This window comes from Haliaeetus leucocephalus, unplaced genomic scaffold (genome assembly GCF_000737465.1).
Source record: "Haliaeetus leucocephalus isolate CR32 unplaced genomic scaffold, Haliaeetus_leucocephalus-4.0 Scaffold924, whole genome shotgun sequence".
Classification (NCBI taxonomy): domain Eukaryota; kingdom Metazoa; phylum Chordata; class Aves; order Accipitriformes; family Accipitridae; genus Haliaeetus; species Haliaeetus leucocephalus.
In genome coordinates this window covers 121,763-134,999 of record NW_010973360.1, presented here as the reverse complement: position 1 = coordinate 134,999, position 13,237 = coordinate 121,763, and the positions used below count along the sequence as shown (strand labels likewise).

The 13,237-nt window shown below is 44.0% G+C and overlaps 1 protein-coding gene across 1 annotated transcript in view; it reads right to left on the bottom strand.

The window, feature by feature from the left end:
• Positions 1-13,237, bottom strand: part of RNF150 (ring finger protein 150) — a 118,841-nt gene that overhangs the window by 47,413 nt on the left and 58,191 nt on the right. The window contains exon 2 of the mRNA XM_010583603.1: positions 587-837. Coding sequence (XP_010581905.1) covers positions 587-837 — 251 coding nt within the window. The remainder of the gene's footprint in view (positions 1-586; positions 838-13,237) is intronic.

Below are 13,237 nucleotides of genomic sequence, written 5' to 3'. Positions count from 1 at the left end.
AAAAGCAATGGTTTAATAACATTGGTGGCTATCACTACAGCACTTACACATTCAGTGATCACTGTCAAATGAACAGGGACATGTTTGCCTTTCAAGCCCAAGACCCTTCTAAAGAAGTATAAAAATGAAAACACTTTCTGTTCTTTTTTTCTTTCTTCACTTATTGTGAAGCCTTGTTTCACACACAGACATTCACATACCTCACTATATTTCAGTCATCTTTTTGATCTCAAGGGTCGTTAGTTATACACATTTCTATGTTGCTTGGCTATATGTACCAAGGCAATCTTTTCACTAATAAACATTATTAGCTTTCTGTCTATTTCTTGTGTGTTTTGCATGGGAGAAAAACCCTGTAATATATATACACTGTATTTATTAATTTCTTTTTTCCTGGATCCCATCTATATTGACAGAAGTCTTGGTTTTTCCCAAAGACAGGTGTTTTTATATCCCCATTATTTTCACTTCTTGTCTTTTGTTTTGGTTTGTCATTTTTACCACACATTCACAATTTCCTCAACTTTTAAGCTGAATCCCATGGTGAATTATTGGTAACACAAACAGCCATCCCAGCACCGCTCACCTGATTTCTGTCTCTGGCATTTGCGTAGCGGAACCGCTGGATGTAATAGAAGACCAGCCACGCCAGCGAGATGATCATCAGCACAATGAAGGAGATGGAGACGAACACCACAGAGGTCCGGCTGACGTACTTCTGCAAGTTGCGTGTCCCGATGGTTATGTACATCATCACAGTAATGTTCCTCTCCAGGAGGCTCACTATCTCTCTTCCTTTGGGTTCAGGAATCATTATTGCTACAACATCTTCTAGGCCTGTCAGACAGGAGAGAGAGAAAAGAAGCCTTAAGTAAAACAAGTGATTGCCACATAATAAAATGACAACACATAATGAAATGACAAGAGGATATGGCAAGGCCCCCCCCAGAAAGGGGGGGGAGGGGGCAAAACAGTAACAAAAAAGCTCCCCTTTCTCCTGCTGGTTTTCACCAAGAGGTAAGTCAGATGGATCTGGTGAAGGTTTCAACTGGAACCAGTTACACACTCTGTTTCTATAACCTAATCTCGGTGAGATACAGAACATGTGTTTCATGGGTTGACATAAACACAGATTTCCGGCACTACTGAGGCTTATCTAGACGATATTGCTGTAAGCACCGCAGAAAGGGAGGCATGCTGCAGCCAGCATCCTTCTGTCCAGCACTCCGTAGACATTAATCATAGCCCATTTTGCCGGGTCATGAGTCTGTCAGCGAAGCCTCTCCAAACCCCGCGTTCAAGACCAGAAATGCTTGCGATGCACAGATCCCCGCGTGGTTTCATAGCCCGAAGGCACCAAAGCATCGCTGCCCTTGCCCGGGGCTGGCAATGGGAGAAGGCTGAAGGGACAAGAGCGGCTTGACACGTTCGCAGCTCACCCGCTGCCCACCGCCTGAGCCCACGCAGACCTCTGGGAGCTGGGCTCACCAACTGATGCAAGTCTAAAGTCAAGAGCACTGTTTTATTCCACAAAAAAACCCGCTACTGCAGCCCAGATCGGCCCCCGACGCAGTCTACAGCGTGGCCCCGCAAGGACGCGAGTCAGCACAGACAAGGCAGCAAAGGGGTGTCCACTAATGGGATGGGGCAGGGACTTTCTACAGCTCTGTCAACCTTTCTGAAGCCACAACCCTATGAAACAGGCCCCCCGCCGACCCATATATATCTATAAGTCCATATGCTTATAAATAAACTATCACTGCTTTATGGTTTAATGCTAGGGATATTCTGTTCTTCCGCTTCACAAAACAAGTACGTAGACAATTTTTACACCTAAGCTATGTTCTGCAATAATCAAATCCTGAACTGCACTAAGCGGCTAAGGACAAAGAGATCTATTTTAACGTAGAAACACGCTAGACGCAACATCCTATGAAATGACACGAACTGGCATTTAGAAAAAAAAGGTACAAACTGGGGGTGGCTGAAGTCAGAGGGACAATGCTGGTGTGTGGTTTCAGAATTTCAGCTGGAATCCCAGGAAATCAGCCAGCACGTTGCTAACCCCACAGCTACCTGTATTTTGACTGTGGCAGGAGGACAAAGTGCTGCCTGCCTTGAGACAGTCGTGGAGGTGGGAAGGGGTCGTTCGGCCACGAATGGAGATGTGGGAGGGAAATTTACGTTTCCAACAGCATCCCCCTCCAAGCTGATATCCAACCTGAGCTTCACTGGTGCAGCACTGCACCCTGGTCTTCAAGGTCCGGCTCAGACATTTCTCCACCAAAAACCCCATGGAGGTATAAACCAGGTTTTCAAAGGTATTTAGATGCTAAAGACCAGGAGGTGTCTAGCAGGATTTTGGATATAGTAAAGCAGACAGGTGGGTGGCATTCAATGGAAAATGCTAACTGTGGTGGAAACTTTATCAAATTCTGCTGGGTGCCTGGATCAATTGGAGGTACTGAAATAGCTATGACAGACTGTTGCTACTCGCACATGAAATCTGCTGCAAAGCTGGGAAGTGAACCCTCCTCTCTCAAGTCTTGGAGTAGAAGTGCAGACACCACCACTCTTCCTCTTGTGAGACTTTCCATGATAACACTCGCCTGATTATGAACAGGCCAGTTAGCGAATAGGGGGAAATCAATAGTTTGGCTGAGTCAAGCATTTTAGATGTCCACGATAGGAAACTTACCCTTTCTGCTGATAATCTTCCACAAAGCATTAATAATTTTCAGCTATTTCTCTTTATTTGGCTAGTAAGAGCCCACCTTCAGCAGCAAACTCTTCTGATACCCGTTTATTACGAAAGGCTAATGCAAACATTACCCTAAGAGCCTAGGGAGAATTTGCCAAGTCTCAAAGTGGCTGAGAAGGGCACTGGTGCCATGCCAGTAATTTCTCCTGCAGTTGGTAAGACAAATTTTCTGGAGCAGTGCTTGGCTGTCCACATGCCTGCCTTTGTTCTTTTCCTTTTCTTTAAAGGAAAAAAAGATTTATAAATCACTCTGCAACAAAAACAAAGCAACCACCTCACACATTGCCAAAAAGAACCTGTAGTGAAAAATCCCACAGCCAGAAATACTGAAATGAATTTCATCAACTCCTCTCAAAAGCCACCATTCTGACCCACTCACTTGTCCAGTATGGACCTCTAACATCATCTTCAGTACAATCTTGGACACTGTATGAATGATGTTACCTGAAAGCCTATAAAAATGGGACATACAGACAAAAACATTTTCAGTAGAAAATACAGGTAATATCTTAACTGTTTAATTATCTTGAATCTTACATTTCTTTAACAACATGTTTAGTTATGTGTAATTCAGGTGAATATAGCTTAGTATATTTCTGGAGAACTGTAAATAACAGGCATTGGCTAGATATGACATGTTGCAAATAAAGAATCACATTCAATTGTTCAGCTATGAAATTAATATTTTTGTAATAACAAAACAAGCACCCCACAGTAATGTCTTATCTTTCTTTAACAGTAAAGTAATGAAAAAGAAGGAGAAAAAAATTGTGATCTCCTGCATAAATTTAACCTAATTCATGTTTTTCATCACCTGCCCTTTCTGATTAAGCTACAGGGCAGCTTTCTGGCTTCAATTCATGGTGGAAACATAACTGGTTTTGAATAGGAGTGCAGCCACATTCCTCCCTTCTCTGCTCTCTCCTCCTTGCATCTCCCTGCCAGGATGGTCTACTGCCACCTTGGGCCTAGGGCCTTTTAAGATACTTTAAAAAACCCAAGATACTAAGTAAATTGCCACGGATATATGCTAAGTAAAATTGCGTTTAGAAATGCAGAATAGAAGACGCGGCTATTGCAAGAGAAAAGCAGCTGCTTTTATTTATTCAAACCCTTGATATATTCAAATTTCAGGCTATCTGGTTATTTTCTTGGGAAACATTACCATTTGTAATGAAGCATTCTTGGAAAAAAATAACCAAATCAGCAACAAATAATAATCAGGAATTTCTTTTTAAACATTTTATTGAGTTTATGATAATTTCTCCAAGGCACTATAGAGAATGCTATTTGATCAATCAAGTCATTAAGCTAAGTTTTTATTCTCAAATATTCTCACTATTGGGAAGAAAAAAAAAAGAAGCAAGTAATTTATTTCCCTTTCCTCCCTTATACAACAAAATGTCTGGATATCTCGGTTTCAGTATCTAATGACACACGAGAAGCTCTGACATACATGAAAACTATACAAATTAAAGAAGGGAAATAATGTAATGAGACATCAATGTTAGAGACGCATTTCTATGCCCAAGGACACAATTCTTCAACAGATTTCAAAAAAGAGAAAGTATCTGGTAATAGGCACTGAAGCTTCTCTGGTGAGTCAAATGCTAACAATGCCTTTCATTAAACACACCCACAATGGTAACTGCATTTTGTGGCACTCTTGTTACCTAACATTTCTTTTCCTTTTCTGGCCAAGATTAATGCAGAGTTTGACATGAATTTTTAAGCAGCTGTCAGGATGAATCAGAGATTCATAAATCAAAGGTATTCAGGCTGCAGTGAATGGATTTTTTTCTTCTTTTTTGGCTTAGGAAATATTTAACATATCAGTGCTCTCTCCTTGTGAGCCAATAATGAAAAAAGTAAGGTAGAACTTACAGGCATTTGGGATGATTTAAGTCGCTTTAACTTGCTGAAGTGTATTCGCCTCATCAAATATTTCTGGGTGGAGAAAAGGAGCTAATTCTGCTTCTGAGGGTTCTGCATCCCACGGCATTATGCGGGAGGGCCATCGGCACGGTTATCGGTGGGTGTTGGACAGGTCCGGGCACTGCCGGCTCCAGAAGTGTCGTGCTGGAGAGCTGTGGACAGGCTCAGCTTGTTTCCCACTCACTGGCCCAAAAGTGTAGCCCTATAGCTAACCCATCGATGGCACGCCAGCCGCACCAAGCTGTGGTTACTTTGTTCACTTACAAAGAGTTGCTCTGGAATGAATAGTTCTTGATACAGCAAACCCCGGGCTCTTCCTCACCCTTGTCACATCTCCTAACAAACTGCTAACAGCAGGAGGAACCACGGAGCAAGGGGAGACGGAGAGCGAGTCGGCAGCAGGCACCAGCCACCCTCCGACACCTACACGTGGCGGCGGACGACAGAGTTGCAAAGCAGCGATGAAGTCAGAGAGTATTGTCAACGGTGAGATGTGCGCTTTGGAAGAAGACCTGGAAGACCCTTTCCAAACCTTCCTCCTCCACACGGTACTTGGCTATGGAAATACATTTCAGCCAGGATGCTTTTATGTGAAATTGCAAACTTTTTCAAGTGTAACAATCTATTCACTGGTGACAGAGGAAAAGAAAGACATCAGTTCTGTAGCAGTGGCTTTTGTAGAAGAAATGAACAGATTCTACGGCCAGCCGTATGTAAATTCTCCACCTTGGCCACAGGCTGTGCTGACAAACCTGCGACATTTCTTGATTCTGCTCTGGGAGCTTCAGGGGTGATACTGAAAAAGGTCCTCTGTTCTCCTCATTAGCAGTCAGGCCGAGCAGTGGCGGGCTGCTGATTTAATGCTTTGTCAATTTTTGATGGAAGCTCTAAGAAGTGGTATGTTTCTGACACATCATAGAAGAGACGGTTTAATTCTTCATGCTTGACAACTGCCAGAAGTCAGTCAGAGAAATAGCTAATTGAATTGTTTGAACAGAATTCCGATTTGGGAGGCATATAGAGTCTTCTCCCAGATATCCTATCAAGATGTAAAAAAGGATTTCTCTTACGTTGTACATCAAAATCAAGTACTAAAGTATTTCCTTTTACAGATTTTGTAACTGAAAACTCAAACACTATTCCAGAGTTCAGAAATTGCCCTGATGAAAAAGACAGCGCTCAGTCCCGCTCAGAGCCCAGGAATAGAAACCTCGCGGGAGGGTGCAACAAACCTAAGCAACTCCTCCTTTACTTCTTGAAGAAATAATTTCATTTTTAGGAATCAATTTCAGTAGCTAGCAGCTATTGAGGAAAAAGCAAACCAAAACGCAGATCTAAACGATTCAACGGCCTGCCCGTGCCCAGCTCCGGAGGACCCTCCCCGGGCTCGGCCCGTGGTCTGTGGGTCCTGCCAGCCCCACGCAGCGTGAGCCAATTCGGCCGTGGCGCTTCGTGCGAGCTCAGCAGCGCTCGCCCTGCACAAGGACTTACTGTGCTGCCAACCCTGCGAGCGCTTTCCTGCCGTAGCTCCTGCTGCTGCCTGCATCCGTGTGAATGGATTTTTACGGTATGATCTGGATGATGTGTAACGTTTTGAAGCAAATTTGGAGCACAGCACAGACATTAAAGAATACTATTGGGTTTTTTTTTCCTCCAGAACAGCAGCACAGCTAAAAAATTAGTACCGAGGAGAATGAAAAGGAATCCACGGTGATGGTGCTGTAGTTGTGATTGTCTAAGCTATAACCAAGAATGGTCTGTTGGGCTATTAGAAGATACTACCTTGTGCTACAGACCTTGTTCTCTTTGCAAATACTATTGTTCTATAGTCGTGTTTGGTTTCTTTACAATGAAATTACATGGGAAATGGTATATAGGTTAATCGGATGGCATTTCAATTGAATTTTAATGCCATGTAAATTGTTCTAATATTTTCATAGTTGCAACAAGGGTTCCAAGACTTTAAGACCATCCAATAAGAGTTCAACCTCAGTTCTTCTGTTCTGTATGGTGCAATTATAAATTGACCAGACTATCAGCTGTTACCTATTTTTCTCCTTTAAAAATAAACATAGGCTTAAATTACATTTTGGTGAACTCACAAATTACTTTTGGAAACCAAAGCAGTATTTTAGAAAAGCTGATGAGCTTCAGCCATTTCAGAGAAGCAGCAGCGTAATATTGTTTAAACAACATCCTAAACTCTTACGTAGGCCAACTGGGAAGCATTACCGGTAGGAAATCAAACTGGGTGAAAGGACTGTTCCCTGCAGGAACTCTCCTTTATGGGGCATTCATGGCATTGGTCTCAAATTTAAGTATCAGTAAATGAGACTATAGAAAGAACTGGCAAAGAGAAAGGCAATATATAGTAAGTAACAGTAATACATAGTCAATACATCATACATCATGGGTGAAATGACTACAAACTGTCATCTATAATCTCTTGCATAAACTGTCGCGATGCCAGAGGACTAGAAAGGACACCAATTTCTAATGAGGTTTCATAACAGATACAGGCAACTACAGATCTGGTTGTCCAAAGTTATTGAGCGAGGTTCCTCACCAAAGACTTGTAAGAAAACAAGGCAGCTCTGAATAAAATAGCAAGGACCTCCCATGAGAAAATAAGGGGTTAAAAGACAGGATCTTGGTCAAAACATCAGAGAGCCACCGAGTACAAAGGAAACCCAGGGACCACAAACTGCTGGAAGCTGGGAAGGCAGGACTGAACATTCACCCCACGCTTGTACTCCTCCTCAAGCAGCTGCTGTTCACCATTACAAGAAACACGATGCTGGGACAGATGGACCTTTGGTCTCAAACCATAGACTTGCTTTTACCTTAACTGGGAACCGAAAGCTGTATCTGCCCTGGAGAGAAGAAAGATTAAGTCCAGTCGTGACAGCGAAGAAACAGGGCCAAAGTCAGAGGTCCGATTATGCCAAAAAGTCCCTCTCTGAGCTGGCGTGGGGAAACCATACCTGTTTCTGCGACCGGTGATGAACAAGAAAGGACTGGGGCTGAGAGAGTTAGTGCTTCTTTGCTTCTCACAGCCCCAGTTAGGGCTTGACCTGAGGCAGAAAGGTGTGTTTCTGATGTGGAGGCAGGAGGGTACCACATACGTGAGCATCAAGTGTCCAGCTGCCGCGGGATGCAGAAGTCTTCGCCTACCCGCTTGTGGGGCTCGCAGGCAGTGCCTGCCCCGAGGTGCCCCCCACGCAGCAGCCCCACTCTGCCCTCGCACCCTCCTGGGTGGAGGAGGAGAGCTGCCAGCTGGGAAAGGAAAGCAGGAGCATGAACATTCTCTGTCCCCGCTGCTAAAACTGAGACACACCAGTGAGGCAGAGCTAACCCCCTTCTAGGGTGCCCAGCCTGAAAGGGGAAAAAAAATGGAGGGGAAGGCCAGAAGCAAAGACAGCATAGCAGCACGTAGCCCTGTTTTTATGGATATCAAGCTACTGAAGTTATCAGAACATGAGTTTTCACCATATCATCTTTTTTCTTTTTTACTCTAGGCCCCTTGCTTTGCAATGACGTAGGTGCTTTCAACATCCCCTGCCCACGTTTCCAATTTGTTTTCCTTCTCTGTTTAAAAGCAGAGAGATATTTCCTTCAACTTATCCTCTCCCTCATTTCCCGCTTCTCCTTGGCACCGTTAGCACTCGCCTTGGTCCTCTGCCCATCTTCCAAAACATTTAGCTGTAAATCAGGTTTCCTTAAAAGGCAAATGCTGCAACCATGGAGAGAGGAGCGACACCTTTTCCCTACAGCACTTTTCCCATTTGTAAAAGAAGGAAACTCTTTTACCCGAACTACTTTTTTTCTTTTCTTAGACAACCTTATTGTCACAAAACACTTTTCACTGCAGAAGCACAAATATCTAGTAGGATAATTAAGTGACCTGTAAAGAAAAAAGACCTACTGATGTTAATGACCAGCTACAGTACTTAAGTAACGGATACAAAAGTTTTCTATTCGGTCCCCGAAGTGAACAACAATAACCTCCAGCAGAGCTGTTCTCGGTTCATTTATTGCGATGCTAAAACCAGGAGAGGCAAGATGCTTCTGGCTGTGATCTTTCCCGTGAAAAGCAGTCTCAGCCACTGTTTATTACTGTTTAGGGACAAAGAAATTTCTGTTCATGTTTTTGTAATCAATGCTGATTTTGCCAAGGCTGTAAGAGCTCAGAATATATTGACTTCCTCTGATTTTATGCAGAAACTGCAGCAAAGGAAAAAGAAGTAAAAGGCTACAAAACTCACAAAATCAAATTCAGCACCATAGCTGCATTTTTCCTGGGCTTGGTTCCCACAGTGTCAGCTCATCGGTCTGCTGAACTAACCAATGCTAATGAACCAATGTGGTGTTATTTATTCATACTTAATTACAGAAAACAACCTCTTGGAGAACCGACTTTCTCAGACACCAACCCAATCCAAGGCACAAATTTTGGAGACTGTTATCTTAACCAAGATAGTACTTCATTATAACTGCTAATCATTTGTACTGAAGACCTCTCTAGAAATCTCCCTTGGTTTCTAAACAATATACACTGTTAATGGCATATGCCACTTGTTATAAGTTCTCTGTTCTGGAATTTGCACTGCAATGCTTTATGATTTTTTTCGTGTACAAGGTGGCCAGACAGACTCCTTCATGCAGGCCTTACAGCTAGGATATGCTCCAACTCATAGCAAAATATGCTACGGGGTTAATTCATTAGTAAAACACAACCTTTTCAGAGTTGTGGCAAAACACACCCACTGTCTAAAGCAGAAGCTGCTTTGCTATCTTCAGTGGAATTATGCCAAAAGAAAATATGTCTTAAATAGCATCTTACGGAGTCAGGGTAGAGTACAATGCAAACACATGCTAGTTACTGTGCCTGGCGCTCTTAGAACAGGTATAAATACATTTTCATTTACAAAATGGGGAAACTAGAGCAAGTGTGTTGAACAACTTGATAAAGATTCTTAAAGGATAAGGGCAGAGCATCTGAACCCCAGCTTTATCCCCAACAGGAAAGCAGCACCGATACTCCTCCCAACAGGCAGGATGAATAAGCAGAACGGCTGGAGTTGCTGAAGTCTTCCTTGGAAACAGGGGCAGGGTTCAGCACAGCCCTGCCTGCCCAAAGTGCCTTTCCCTCTGCTAGCAGGGCAATTCGGCAAGAGCCGGTAGATGCTGTTGTTGTCCGCTCCCTGCATGGGGAGTTTGTCACTGTACCCCTGCTTTAAACCCTCCTCCCTTCAAACTATGGATCCCTCCCCAGGTAAGCCTGCATTTGGGTGAATCAGGATGCTTGCCCAGAATATGGCGTAAAACCAGCCGGCTGATCATACTCGAGCGCTTTAGGAAGGCAGAAGCCCTCGCCGTTTGCGACTGATCCCGCAACACCCCGCACGGGGAAATGCCGGTGGCCAGGAGCAGTGTGAGTTGGTGGACCCTGGCAAGAAGCACAGCTTCCCACTGCAAACACCAGGCCAGCCACCTCTAGCACAGCTAACTGCAGCAGGGACCTGGAATCCCTCCTTCCAAACTTTAATCCCACACCGTGACAATATATGAACACATTTGGTAGAAATGCAACCTACAGGTGCGCAAAGATGCATGGACGACGCAAAGATAAAACGAGGGAAACAAATCAACGACACTGGAAGTAACTGAAGCTGTTGTTTGCATAATTAAATAACCTACATGGAATTATGTCATGCTAATAAGAGTTATGTGCTGTTTGTGTTTGGCAGACTTCACGAACAAAGAATATTGAAAACACACAGAAAATTGGGAAGTAAGCATGAGACTATACACAGAAAAAATGTGGCCATTATTATGAAGATCAATTACAGCTTTTAATCTAAATTTAGAGACAGAATCAGTGATTTTTTTTTGATGTAGTGACAAATCCTGCTCATTTACTCATAACGTCAGAGAAAGTGTTAAAAAGATATTAGTGCCATATGCAAAATAAACAACATTTGACCCTGGTGAGTAAGGTATCATTAGGAACTTTCTAAGCCATTAAAAAAAGGAAAAAAAGAGAGGGAGAGAAAGACACGTATGCAAAAATCTCATTTCAACTGAAATGCCTGAGTTCTAAAATGATGTTTCAAACACTTTTAACACAGCTGAAAATACCTCTTAAACCCAAGAGGCTTCATCTACAACTCTGGCTGAAAACTATTCATTAAAGGAAATAGATGGGGACCAGATGAGGGTTTCTTAATCACCGGTTCTCATCACCGGTCCCCACGACTGGGACCACATCAGTTCCCAGCGCAAGTCTGAGCAGCTTCAAAGGCGCTGCAGCACCTGGGGGCTGGTGAGGGTCCCCAGGGCACCGCAGAGCCCTCGCCGCGGTGCTGCTCTGACCCTTGATTTCTCCTGCCCCTTCCCCACCTCTCTCCCAGCACCTCCTAGGTGCAGCAGGTCAGCCCACCACTTACGGCAGAGCTCCCGCTGAAGTTCTTCCACCTCGGCACCCAAATTATTACGCAGGGAGAGCTCGAGGCTGCCTTGGCTTCCCTAAAAGCCCCTCTTTCACGTCGACCCAAGGACTGGGCACCACGGGCTGCAGGCTGGAGGAAAAGAAAGGGGACGTGGTGACACTGGCTGCTGCTTGGGGGGGGCACGGCTGCGCACATCTTCCTCCTGCACCATCAAATCTGCCAGTCAGAGCAGCCTTACAGGGCACCCGTTTTAATCCAGAGAAGACAAAGCTTCACAGAAGCAGGACTCGGATACCCTTGCCTACAAATCCAACAGAGAAAAATCCCCAAACCAAGAGATAAAGACAACTCTGGTTGAAGCCACATAGTACAACTCTGGTGGCTCCGTGTGGGCGAGAGCAGTTTGCGATTTAAAAAGCACAGATGACTGAAAGAGTAAAGAGCTAGAAAACAGCACAGCACATCTGGTGTGGTTTTAAGCAACGTTGCTGGGCATGTTCCAGTTCAAGTGACCCTGAATTAGCTGGGCAAGAAACGGGTTTGGAGCAGCAGTCTGGGAACTTTGTAAAATTACTTCAGGGGATTTCCTTTTTCCTCACTCAGATAAAACTTCCCCAGAGGTGCAAAACCACTAACTGCTTTTATCACTCTGTGCAGGGGGATGGGATTAAAAAGAACTGATAAGAACAATGAATTAAAATGGAGCAAAAAGAAAGAAAACAGTGAAAATAAATGGTAAAAACAAAAGGACAAATAAGCCAAATCTCAGGCACAAGGCTAGGAACACGTCAGCAGAATGAAACAAGCCAAATCTGAGGCAAAGTATCACCGACACACTGCCCAACCCTCCAAAATTGCTGAACATCCCTCAGTGCCATTAGATTTTTATGGGAGTTTTGTAGACGTCTACAATATGTGCCCTTAGTCCTCGCTTTTCCAAGTTGAATGATCCCCGTCTTACTCAGCCACTCCTCATATGGAAGCCATTCCATACCTTTGAACATACTTTCCCATATAGGGGATGGATAGGTTTGATTAATAATGGCACGTTTGCCAACACTTCTTCTACTTGCTGCCATCTTAAAGACTTTCCCAGGAAGTAAAAAGCCTCCAGTGATTATGCTCAGCATAAGTTGTAGCCACAAGCCTGAACCTTCTTCTTTTCACCTCACCTTAGCATCACATGGATGACTGATGCCACAAGTCTTTCCACCTCCGGCAAAAGTGGCAGTCTAGCTTTCATGTGGAATTAGCCATCATTTGTTTTTAATCAGCGATAACAAAATCATTCCCCAAACTACAAAGAAATACTGAAATGTCATAATTTCTCAATTCAAGTAACCCTTCTCTTCACACCTTCCCAACTCTTGGAAAAAACACACCCTCCAACGGATCCAGCAGCATGTTGGACTCTGCTGGGTCCTCCCATGTTGCCTGCAAAGCAACCTCCTGCCCGCCAGCGAGGCAGGCACCCGGCACCGCACGTCTCCCATGCCCAGGGGGAACGGGAAAGAAGTCACCCTCTGCATGCTGAGGCAAGAGGAGCAGAGGCAGGGAAGGAGTGGAACCACGCAGCGCAGTGGCAGCTTCTTCCCTCGAAATGTCACCCGACCCAACTGCAGAAGGTTTCTTCACTGCCCTCAGCCCCGTCAAGGCCATACACCAATTGGGGCAGGACACATTTGTAGCCTCTGTCTGTTTATGAGCTATTAAAAACCCCAAATGACTTCCTGAATTAAATAAAGAAACAAAAATCAAGAAGGCACCTCAAAATAGAGGCGGACATGCCTTACTTCTTTTTACCTCAGACATAAACAGGACCAATAAAGCCTCTCTTGTTTCTGCTGGAGAGATCTTGTTTGCTCACGAACCTTGTCAGGGAAACCTTCCATCCTGAGGATGAGGCAGAACTGCTGAATCTTTGGCCTTCATTTTCAGGTAGCGTGGTTAAAAGCCACCTGAAACTGGGGACCTATTCCACATACTGAAATCAAAAAGGTAAAACTAGTATAAATCAGACAAAAATCAGGGCAAAAATGTATTATTCAGATAATAAAATTTACCTCCTTTCTCAAGAAATCAAGTTTTA